This window comes from Oryza glaberrima, chromosome 1 (assembly GCF_000147395.1).
Source record: "Oryza glaberrima chromosome 1, OglaRS2, whole genome shotgun sequence".
Lineage (NCBI taxonomy): Eukaryota > Viridiplantae > Streptophyta > Magnoliopsida > Poales > Poaceae > Oryza > Oryza glaberrima.
The window spans coordinates 9048612-9061697 of NC_068326.1; the positions used below are offsets into that span (position 1 = coordinate 9048612).

At 39.2% G+C, this 13086-nt stretch overlaps 1 protein-coding gene across 1 annotated transcript; it reads left to right on the forward strand.

Annotated features, from left to right (window-relative positions):
* The first annotated feature begins 4998 nt into the window (after nucleotides 1–4998).
* Nucleotides 4999–11599, forward strand: LOC127760196 (putative disease resistance protein RGA1). The gene is made up of 6 exons (XM_052284416.1): nucleotides 4999–5307; nucleotides 6084–7884; nucleotides 7972–8212; nucleotides 10215–10319; nucleotides 11337–11423; nucleotides 11509–11599. The coding sequence occupies exons 1-6, from the start codon at nucleotides 4999–5001 to the stop codon at nucleotides 11597–11599; spliced, it is 2634 nt and encodes an 877-aa protein (XP_052140376.1).
* Nucleotides 11600–13086: the final 1487 nt, after the last annotated feature.

Consider the following 13086-nt stretch of genomic DNA (forward strand, 5'->3'; position numbering starts at 1 on the left):
CTGTTGCCCACAGCAATCAGGAACCTGCTTTATTTGGACCTCTCAAATTGTAGTGAAGTTTGGGGAATTTTTCTCTAGAAGCTTCACTACTTTTTTCATTTCTCTAACTCTGCTATATACATGTACATATGAGTAGTATATGGGCCTCATGGGCCAACACATACATAACTCAACACTCCCCCTCAAGATGGGCGATAGATATCTATCATGCCCATCTTGTTACACGATGAAGTACACTCCCCAACACTTAAAGCTTTTGTTAAACAGTCAGCTACTTGTTCCCCCGACATAACAAAACCTAGCTTCAAAATCCCTTCATCTAGTTTTTCCTTGATAAAAAAACGATCTATCTCCACATGTTTTGTTCGATCATGCTGAACTGGATTGTTAGCGATGCTAATAGCCGACTTATTGTCACACCACAACTTCATGGGAATATTCATTAGCAACTTTAACTCAGAAAGAAGATTTCTCAACCATAACAGCTCACTTAAACTCACTGACATTGCCCTGTATTCTGCCTCAGCAGTTGAGCGAGACACTACCGGTTGTTTCTTGCTCCTCCAAGAGACCAAATTGCCACCAACAAATACGCAGTAACCAGAGGTTGACCTCCTATCATCAAGGCTGCTAGCCCAGTCCGCATCACAGTAGCCCTCCACACCTAGATGTCCATTTTTCTTGAACCATAAGCCTTTTCCTGGGCTCTCTTTTAAATATCTCAGGATTCTATATACTGCGTCCATGTGACCACTTCGAGGGTCATGCATGTATCGACTAACAACACTCACAGCATAAGTTATGTCAGGCCTGGTATGACACAAATATATCAGTCGTCCCACAAGTCTTTGATATCTTTCTTTATTCACTGGATCTCCTAATTCAGCACATAACTTATGATTTTGCTCAATTGGTGTAGAGGCAGGTCGGCAACCGAGCATACCTGTGTCACAAAGTAGATCCAATACATACTTTCGTTGTGAAAGAACTATCCCTCTAGGGGATCTTGCAATCTCAATGCCCAAAAAATATTTGAGCTGACCAAGATCTTTGACTTCAAATTCTTTGCTTATATTCTCTTTTAACTGAGCTATTTCTTGAGTGTCATCTCCTGTAATAATTATGTCATCCACATATACAGCCAGGATGGCAATCTTCTTTCCACGGTGACGATAAAACAATGTATGGTCTCCATTGCACTGTTTGTAGCCCATGCCACACATTGCACGTCTAAATCTATCAAACCAAGCCCTTGGTGACTGCTTAAGGCCATACAAGGATTTCTTCAATCTCAATACCTTTCCTTTAGTTTGAGAGGTGGAAAAACCCGGTGGAATCTCCATATAAACTTCCTCTTGAAGATCTCCATGCAAAAATGCATTCTTAACATCTAGTTGGTATAGTGGCCAATCAAAGTTAGCTGCACATGATATCAAGGTTCTCACTGTGCTCATCTTTGCAACAGGTGCAAAGGTTTCATCATAATCGATTCCATATGTTTGACTGTACCCTTTTGCCACAAGCCTTGCCTTGTACCTTTCTACTTTCCCAAGTGGATCTTGTTTTACAGCATACACCCACTTGCAACTAACCACCTTCTTACCTGTTGGAAAAGGTACAAGCTCCCAGGTCTTGTTCTTCTCAAGTGCTGACATCTCCTCCATCATTGCCTCATGCCACTTTGGATCATTCTTCGCTTCTCTCCAATCCTTTGGGATTACTATGGATTGTAATGATGCAATAAAAGCCCTATAGGCAGGAGATAAAGATGAATATGACACATAATTAGCTATGTCATTCCCATTTTCCTCCTCAACCTCCTCAAAGCCATATCTTATAGGGGGCTTTCCTGCTGTGCTTCTTATCCCTTTCCTATTAGCAATAGGCAAGTTAGATTCCTCTCCTGATATTTCACTCTCCTCTCCCCCTGTCTCGGTATTCTCTTGTATAGGATCTGACTGATAAGAAGATTGATCATTTATTTCATCAATGACTAGAGGTTGTTGATGTTGTTCCACCATCTCATTCCTATCAATTGTTAGAGGTTGTTGTTCTACCTGTTGTGTCTCCAAGGACCTTGGCTTTCTCCTTGTGTAAACCTGTAGATTTTCTTCTTCATGTGGTTTCCTCCAATTCTGCTCATGTGGGAGTTTGCCCATAGGGCATGGGATTGACCCAATAATAACCTTCGTCCTCTTTGATTCATCCCCTTCTTCCATTCCTAGTGATTCATTCACCCCTTCATACCTATCTTCACTCATGATTGGATTGTCAAGATCAGAAAACAAATAACTCAAATCTGTCATTTCTCCATAGAAAGGAATAGACTCTCTGAAGGTGACATCCATACTTACAAATGTTCGCCTCTCAGATGGACTCCAACATTTGTATCCTTTCTGACCAGATGAGTAACCTATAAATATGCACTTGATAGCTCTGGGATCCAATTTTCCCACAGAAGGTCTATGATCTCGAACAAAGCATACGCATCCAAACACCTTTGGTGGAACAATAAATTCATTACATCCAAATACCATCTCATATGGAGCCTTCATCCCAAGTATTCTTGATGATGTACGATTGATAAGATATGTAGCTGTCATGACCGCCTCACTCCAGAGGAACTTTGGTACATTCATAGTATACATGAGTGAACGTGCCACCTCCAAGATATGGCGATTCTTTCTCTCAGCCACCCCATTCTGCGGTGGTGTGTCAGGACAAGAAGTTTGATGTAGTATCCCTTCTATCGAAAGGAAACTACCAAATTTGTTGTTCACATACTCTTTCCCATTATCAGTTCTGATAATTTTGACACATGTGTTGAATTGGTTTCTAACAAATGCGTAGAAGTCCTTGAAGCATTTTAGTACTTCATTTTTATGTTTCATAAGATATATCCAGGTCATTCGGGAGTAACAATCAATAAAAGTCACAAAGTACTTCATTCCACTCACCGAGACAATAGGGGAAGTCCACACATCAGAGTGGATTAACATAAAGGGTGATATGCTCCGAAGTCCTCTGCTTATATATGTAGCTCTTGTATGCTTTCCATATTCACATGCATCACATACTAGTTTGCTTCTGTCCACCTTACTCATCTCATCAGGATATATCTTCCTCATAGTTTCAAAACACATATGGCCCAATCGACAATGCTGGAGAATCAATCTAGCTTCCTCTTCACTTGTACAAACTGCCAATGCACTACATAGTGCTTTATTTGTTCCGCTTCTATCTAAGTACCACAATCCGTTCTGCCTAATGCCAATCCCAAGCTTCCTTCCTGTTCTTCTCTCTTCTATTAGACAATTTTCTCGATCAAGAGTAACCCGACAATCCATATGGTCAACCAAAGAACTTATTGATACCAAATTAACTGGAAAGGAGGGAGCATATAACACTAATGATAATGTAATGGATGGAGTGCACTGTACTCTTCCCACACCTTTGATAGGCTGTGAAGTACCATCGGCGGTCTGAACAGTTTCTTTATATGTGGGTGGATATGGAGTAAATGACACAAACTCACTTGGCATACCTGTTACATGTCTAGATGCTCCAGAGTCTAATATCCAGGTTGAGTGAGGTACCTGCATCTGCATGGGATGCGCGAGGTTGACAAGGTTGCCAAGAACTGTTGTTTTCTCCCTCTCCTTCCGTATTCTTTCCCTTATTTCTTGTATTTCTACAGCCATTTTCTCAAGCAGTTGTTCAATTCCTTGACTTCCCTCCATTCTTTTTTTTTTACAAACTCACTCTATTCTAACACCTTGAAGACAACGTCCCCTGGTTTTCTTTCCTCCTGATCAGGGAACTCGACACAGCAGCACCCCTCTCCCTCTCTGTGACTGCCGAGGCTTGGACTGTGTTCTCGCACACACGAATTTTGGTTGGTTGCCTGCCAATCTGAAGCACTAACTTCACATTCACCTTGCACAACCTGTTGCCTTACTTCTTGACAATAATTAATTTCCAACACCAAAGCCGCTTCTTCCCTTCTAGATGAAGCTAGCTACAGCTTTCCTCACCTGCTATTGCTCTCTGCACCTGTAATCTTCAGCACACACAACACCACCAACAGATCCAGCAGCAATACTCCCTTCTTTTTCTTCCTTTCTCAACCACACACAGCAGTACAATACTCACAAGCTCACCTCCTTGCCGCAGCACACACAAGCCACACCAATAGCACAACCGGCAAACAATTCCTCTGCTCGCTCAACAGCAACAGCAACAACACACTTACCAAATTTGTGTTCCCCTTTTCCTTTCAGCAGCAACAGCACACTACCAAATCCTCAGCTCGATCTTCTCTGCCTCAGCAACAGAACAGCAATAGCAGCTCACCAAATCCTCACACCAGCACCAGCAGTGCCGTCCTCACAACCAGCAGCTCCCTCCGCGCGCGGCCGCCGTTGGCTCTGCCTGCCGCCGTCGACGCCGCTGCGTCCTCGCCGGGAGCTCCAGCACCAGCGTTTCCCTCCTCACCTGGAGCTCCACGCGCTCCTGCGCCGCGTACACGTGCAGCTCTGCCAGCGCAGCTCCCTCAGCACCTCTCTGCACGCCTCGACAAGCTCCGGCGAGGCTAGGGTTTAGCCGTCGCCCGTCGCCAGCCACCAGCCGGTTGGCTCTGATACCATGAAGTTTGGGGAATTTTTCTCTAGAAGCTTCACTACTTTTTTCATTTCTCTAACTCTGCTATATACATGTACATATGAGTAGTATATGGGCCTCATGGGCCAACACATACATAACTCAACATGTAGTAACCTTGTACAACTGCATGCTCCCCTGGGATCACTTCATAATCTCTCTGCACTGAACCTCTCTTGCTGCTATTCTCTGCATGCTTTACCAGAGTCACTAGGACGCCTCCACGGCTTGCAGATTCTTCTTCTTTCCTTCTGTCACAAACTGCACAACCTTCCAGTGTCATTTGGTCATCTTTCTAATCTTAGGCTGTTGGATTTATCCGGCTGTTGCAGTCTTGAAATGTTGCCTGATTCTTTTGTCAATCTTAGCAATTTAGAGAAGTTGAACTTATCTGACTGTATAAGGCTGAAGGATGTTCCACAACCGTTTGACAATCTTCGGAAACTGGAATACTTGAATTTCTCAGGTTGCCACAGAATGAACCTGAATGTTGACTGCCTACGCAAGCTTGTCAATCTCAAGTGCCTAACTCTGTCACACCACACTGATATCAAAGATTTTCCCTATTGCTACCAAGATCTTGCAGACTGTCTAGACCTGTCAAGATGGTTGAAGAACAACTGGGTCCATCACCAATGCAACCCAAAGGTATCTTGCTACTAGTTTATAAATTTCAATGTAGTGCTTTCGTACACGCTCAAAATAGAGATTTGCTCCGGTCCAACAAAAAGTACCTCGAGGTACCGGTACCTCATGGTACCAAATCATTTTCGATCGTTGAATCTAATAATGCCCATCCAATCCAGCTAGATCCAAAGATCGGAAACGATTTGGTACCGTGAGGTACCGGTACCTCGAGGTACTTTTTGCTGGACCGAAGCAAATCTCCTCAAAATAACATGCCCTGTCACTACTCACTAGTGGAGTGGTGATGGTTTCAATTTTCAAGAATTTCTTTAATGTGCTTTACAATGTCGAATTTCTTCTTCCTCCACAGACTAGTTTTAATTCCCAACTCTGTTGATTTATTTTTAGAAAAAGTACTAATTTTGCAATCCTCAATCAAACAGGCAACCCTTTTGCAATCCTACAGGTGTCACCACCAAAGTATGATTAACAGGTTACTGTCATATGGTTCTGCTTCTGATGAGGATGACATTACTAGTGAAAAGAGTCTCACATCTATTTGTATAGTTGGTGAAAGCGGCATGGGCAAGACTGAGCTACTCCGCGAAATTTACAATGATGAAATGATTTTTCAGGGCTTTCATTTGAGAATATGGATAAATATGTGTGACAAAAAAGGGCTGTTGGAGAAGATCATAGAGTTTATAACTTGTGCCTATTGCTATGATGCCCCATCGAGCATTCTTGAAGAAACTGTAAGAGAAGAGCTTAATGGCAAACGTTTCTTACTTGTACAGGATGATGCAGATATAGAAAACCGATGTTTCTGGAGTGATTTGTGGAAACTAGCAAATCTTGGTGCCGTAGGAAGCGCTCTTATTGTAACCACAAGGAGCAAAGAAGTGGCTAAGCTATTTGGAGCAATGCAAACCTATTACTTGCGTTCCCTACCCAGCGAAGAATGTTTTATGGTCTTCCAGGAACATGCCATTATTGGTGGTTTTCATATTAATGATTACCCTCAGTTCACAAAGTTTGGCTGGATGATTGTCGAGAAATGTGGTGGTAATCCGTTGTGTATGAAGGCTCTAAGCGGGTTATTATGTCATTCAGAAACTGGTTTGTTTGAAATCAGTTCCCTTTTGTTTGAAATCAATTCCCTTGGTGTTGGTGGTGGTATCTTACCAGCACTAAGACTTTGTTATGATCTTTTGCCATCACGTCTGAAACAGTGCATCAAATTTTGTTCCTTATTTCCAAGAAACTATGTTTTTGTCAAGCATCACCTCGTCCAGTTATGGATTTCTCAAGGTTTTATCAACCCTGAAGAAGACAGTCAACCAGAAGACACTGCTCTGCAGTATTTTAATGAGTTGTTCTGCAGATCATTTTTTCAAAACGGTCCCTCTCGCGATGATGATCATAAGGATAAGTTTGTTATGCATGAGTTATTTCATGATTTGGCGTGCTCCGTCTCAAAGGATGAATGCTTCAGTTCAGGGGAAGCATTTTGCAGCCTTCCAGAAAATATTTGCCACCTTTCAGTTGTTCTTCCAGATTCCAAGTCAGTTGTGCTGACTAAAGTACAAAGACATCTGCAGTCCCTGATGGTTGTCAAGAGATCTGCATCAGAGTACCCAGGTTCATTTGTGCCACTTTTGAAAATACTGGGTCTGAATGATCTTCTCATGAAATGTAGATTTTTAAGAGCGTTGAATTTGAGCTGTACAACAATACGAGAGCTCCCCAGTTCTATTATGAAGATGAAACACTTGCAATTCTTGGCTCTGAACAATACAAAGATCCAAAGTCTCCCAGCTGAAATAGGTCAGTTACAAACCCTTCAGACATTAGAACTCAAGTATTGTTGCTGTCTCATTGAGTTACCGGAAAGCACAATGAATTTGACAAAGCTGCGGCACCTTGATGTCCAAAAGGAACCAGGAAATGTTCATGTTAGCATGCCTCATGGGATCGGGCAACTAACTGATCTGCAAACATTAACAGTATTTAATACGGGGGATGATTTATCACATTGTTCAATTGGGGACCTGAAGAATCTCAGTGGACTAAGGGGACATGTTCATATAACAGGTCTTCAGAATATTACTGCAAGTGATGATGCCAAAGAAGCAAATCTAGTAGGTAAGCAATTCCTAGGAGCTTTGACACTGGAATGGTGTTGGAGCAGTCAGGACATGGAAGATGACAGTGACAAAGAAATTGCTAATCAGGTCCTTCATAATCTTCAGCCAAACACTAACCTGCAGGAGCTCTCCATTCGAAATTATTCTGCGAATTTATTCCCCAACTGGATTCAGGATTCTTCACTTTCCATGCTTGTCTCGATTACTATCGATGACTGCCAAGACTGTAATGAGATCCCACATCTTGGTGACCTGCCTTTTCTTAAATATTTCCTCATACATAAAATGTATGCTGTAGAAAGCTTTGGACAAAGAAGTAACCCTTTGACTACTGAAGGAAAACATGCCCCTATATTCCCATCACTGGAGATACTGAATCTGTGGGAGATGTACTCTCTGCAATTCTGGAATGGAACAAACAATGGGGATTTCGCACGACTTTCCCATCTCTGTATTAGCAGATGCCCAAAACTAACTAATTTGCCGCCACTGATTTCGCTATTATATTTGTCATTTCACTGTGGTGATCAACTTCCAGCTTACTCAGAATTGCCATCACTAAAGTCACTGAAGATTGAAAGCTTCCAGAAGCTCAAGTCTCTCAGATTCTGTCCTGAAATGCCAATGTTACAGAAACTGGAAATCAGTGATTGCAAAGAGTTATTATCAGTAGATGATCCTTTGTTGTCTATTTCAAATTTAAAAGTTGTCAGGTGCCCCAAACTTCGTTTTGGAAGCAGTTCACTGGAAAGCTGTCTCATGTGGGAAAAGCTTCAAAGGTAAAGAAATATAATTTTGCATATTTTAAATTCAGTATAAATATTTGGTCGACTTATCAAGGGTAGCCTAGTAACAAAATGATGAGACCAGAAAAAAATTGTCAGTAATTTTTACTCGCTCCATGCAAAATATGAACATACAAGCCTGAACATTATGGACACTTGCTCACGTGCCATAAAGTTGGATGGTACTTGTAAATTGGGAATTTTACAGTGCCCTATAATGAATATTAACCATTCATTTGTTTTCATCTGATGACTGACGGTCAATATGTAAATCATTTTTTTATCACAAATTAGTTATCCAATTTGCGAATTGATTGCACCGTTAAATTCGTCGTGATTAAATCTTTAAACAAATATCACATGATTATATTTTTATTGCAAATAAATTTAACAGTTATAACTGTTGAAACATCACACAATAACAACTGAAACATAACAAAATATTTGTTGTAACATCACACATATACCTACTGAAATATTCAAAGAGCACTCCATGCAACACTCCAAATGACCTAATGAAACATCATTTAAATCATCACAAAAGAACTGCTGAAACAATCAAATAGCACTACACGCAATATTCTAAATGACCTAGTGAAACATAGTAAACTACTTATTGCAATATTTAGAAAAAGCATTAGAACAAAAAACCTTAAAAATATTTTTTATCAAAATATAATCATGAGATCTTATTATGAAGATTTAATTGCAATGAATACAACGATATAATCGGATCATATATCAGATACATAGTTTAGATAAAAAAATATTTAAAGCTTTGCTATTAAGTTAAATTACGAAGAGTGAGATTGACGAGAGAGGTGGGGGGATGTGTTGTATGCATGTTGACTATTGATGTGATGACATGTGCAACTAAAAGGAGAGGGTGGGGAGACAAAAATCTGTATGTGCTGCGGGCGTCCAATTTTTCTAGTTGGAATCGGTTGCTCGGAAGGAAGCATTGTCGTAGTTTTTCTGTTGACTATTTTTAATCCGTGATTTGATAATTGATACTTCTATATATATAGTTGATGATTTCGATTCAACATATAAAGGATTGAACAATACTACATGTTAGGGCTTCCAATTAACAATAGCAGGTTTGGTTCTGGTGTTTGCTTGCATTCCATGTTTGTAATTATCTGCCTGCACATGAGAGGACGAGCCATCGGGGCGAACGCCGGTGGCATATCACTGCCGTGCGGGATGACATCCCGACGTCGCATCACCCAATCCGAGAAGCCACAGCGCGCGAACATCGGTCAAAGGGCAAGGCAAAAATAATGACGAGAGTTTCTAATTTTCAAATGAAATAGTTATCGAAAATACCCTTGTTAGGTGGTGTTTGGTTGGAGGGACTAAAGTGGGGCTAAACTTTAGCCCCACTCTCAAAAATATAAGTCCCTATGAGAGGGACTTATGGCAGAGGATAGTAGGAAGTAAATGTGACCATTGATTGATTAAGGTAGTAAGGGGGTGTTTAGGAGAGAGGAGCTAAACGGAGGGACTTACGTTTTCGAGAGAGGGGCTAAACATAAGTCCCTTAGGAGAGACTTATGTTTTTAAGAGAGGGGCTAAAGTTTAGTCCCTCTCTCCCAAACACCCCCTTACTACCTTAATCAATCAATGGTACCGTAAAAGTGTCCCTTGGTCTTGGTGCAAAATACTATATATCTGTTCCAAAATATAAGAATCTAGAACTAAATAGGACATTTTCTAGTATAATGTATCTAGACAGAGAGTCTGTTTGGATACGTTGTACTAGGAAACGTCACATTCAGTACTAGATTCTTATATTTTGGGATGGAGGGAGTAGAAAGATATACATGACACATCATTTTTATAATTGCAATCAACCCTGGGGCGAATCTACAAGTACCATCCATGTTTGGGGCATAAAAGATGCATATGGATTCTTATTGTTCTTTGTAATTGTGCCTATAAAAGATGCATATGGATTCTTATTGTTCTTTGTTTTAATTTTCCTAATATACAGGGACAAATACACAGTAAAATATCTCCTTAAGAAGACTACGACAGATGATGGCTGGAATTGGAGAAAGTATAGTGAAAAGGATTTACTTGGCTCCAAGTACAAAAGGTGAGAACATGCATATATCTCTAAATGTATATGTACTACCCAGTCAGAAAGGAGAGTTTTTTTGGACTTTCAAAATTTAGCAAGACATAACTTAACAACTTAATTATTTTGCGTAAAATAAAGCTATGGTACATCATTTTCTTATTCTATGTTCTGAACAGGATTATGATAAAAGTTAACTTGGGTTAACTGCCCACATCCTAACAAACATGCTTTTGTCATCAGATACTTGTTCACTTTATTGCCATTTTCAACTCACCAAAATCTGGTATGATACAAACTAAAAATGATCTCACCAATACAATCATACCAAACTTTAGTATTTTCATAAGTTTACTCTTAAAAAAACACTACTCCCTTCGTTTCATATTATAAGTCGTTTTGATTTTTTAAAGTCAAACTTATTGAAAGTTTAACCAAGTTTATAAACAAAAATAGAAACATTTATAGCATCAAATTAGTTTCATTACATCTAGCATTGAACATATTTTTTTTATAGTTTCTTTGTTTTGTGTTAAAAATATTACTATATTTTTTTAAAAAAAAAACTTGCTCAAACCTGAAGAAATTTTATTTAGAAAAAAGTCAAAACAACTTAATATGAAACAGAGGTAGTACCAAATTATGGAATGGCGTCAAACTAAACACCTACAATATTACCAAAATTTGATATCTCCAAAATGTGTTACAAAATTTTGATAAGGTTGATGTTATACTCCCTCCAGCCCACTGAATAAGACGTGGTCAAACTTGGCACAATCCCTCTAAAACTAATCTTTGACTTTAAATTTCTTATATTCTATAATGTTTATAGCAACAAATCATCATATAAAAGTAAACCCAAATGTTAATCTAATGATAGTGTTTTCATCAAATAAAATTATTAAATTAATTTATAATAAAATAATTATTAGATAAACAAAGAGTTGTATCTTATAAGCATGTCATCTAGCAAAGAATTCTATGGTCACGTTATAAGACTCAATAGTTAAGCTGGATTTTACGGCAACATTTCAGATCATGGTACAGATGCAACCAGAAGCAGTCCACGGGGTGCATGGCAAGGAAGATTGTTGAGCCTAACAACGATGATCCCAACACATGGTTGGTAACATACTTATACGAGCACAACCATAAACAAGAAGCTAGGCCCTGCGACAAGCCATCACCTTCTGATTTGCACGTTCAGCTGGCAAGTGGCAACACGTAAAAGAAAGGAATCTGATGCATCCAACGATGAAAGCACAACAAAGGAACACACTTCAGCAAACAAAAAGTGATAGACGATGTTGGAGACTGAGAAATGATTCGTCAATGCATTTAGATGGCGCAACATTGAAGTGAAATGCAGATGGTGCAACGAGATATTGGCGTGTGCAATACAACTGCAAAATTTCAAAATATAGATATGAGAAAGATTATATATATGCTGATATGAACTATAAAGGTGTTATCCAATGGTGTCAAAGATGGTGATGGTGTAACTTCTTTATGGCATTAACATTTTACACTAAGTGAATCACTCAATGCTAATTTATATACTAACTAATTAATGTGGAATAGTAGCTACCAAATGAATGGTTGTGATTAAGAATGGAAAGGATGTAATGGCTCTTCTTTCTAAATGATGTGGCTCAATACTTATGAAGTTATTGGTTGTAACTATATAGCAACTATATACTCCATCCATCCAATAATACTCTCTCCGTCCCATAATATAAGGGATTTTGAGTTTTTACTTACACTATTTGACCACTCGTCTTATTCAAAAAATTTGTGCAAATATAAAAACGAAAAGTTATGCTTAAAGTACTTTGGATAATAAAGTAAGTCAAAAAAAATAAATAATAATTTCAAATTTTTTTGAATAAGACGAGTGGTCAAACAGTGTAAGCAAAAACTCAAAATCGGGATGGAGGGAGTATAAGATGTGCACGTTTTTTTAGATCCAGCTCTTGCAACACTTGACCAACAATTAGTATAATATGCATTGAATTTTATTTGTTGAAAATAATATCATTGGATTGACATTGAATTTTATTTTTCATAACTGTCTTATATTATGGGATGGAGGGAGTAGGATATATAGATGAGTAAAATTGTCTCCACATAGACCGGAACCAAGTTTGAAACACCATGGGCCCAACTTTTTTTTAGATAATGGAAGCTTTATTAATCTCGGTAAAACTCTATCAAGTGATACAATTATTCTGAGAGCACCTCCGGCTTCTGCACCCAAAGAATACACATAGCCAACAAGAAAGAAACAAAAGATAAACTCATCATCCCAATAGCAGGGACAAAAAGAACTTCAGGCGCCCTCTAACCGTAGCCTAGAACACCACCCATGCGCCGGGGTAGAAAACTCCATGGCCACTAGCTCCAATTGTTGACAAGCCGCAATGATAGTACCCCACAAATTGACCTTCTGAAGGATAGCCCATGAGCGGAGCCAATGTGTAATCAAAAAGATAACCTGCAAAGGAGAAGATATGTTTTTCCTTTCAAAAACCACATCATTTCTGCAAAGCCAAATAGACCAAATAGTGGTAGTTGCCCCTAATAAGACCAAAGATCTCAAATTGCGTGGTTGTCTTCTTATCCAATGCCCAAGTTGTATTATTAGGTAAAATAATATTCGAAGCAAACTGGATTAAAGGCCAAACTGCGCGGGCAAAACGACAATCAAAGAACAAATGATTAATAGTTTCATCTTTGTGGCAGAAATAACAAGACTTGTTTCCTCTCCAATTTCTTTTAATAAGAT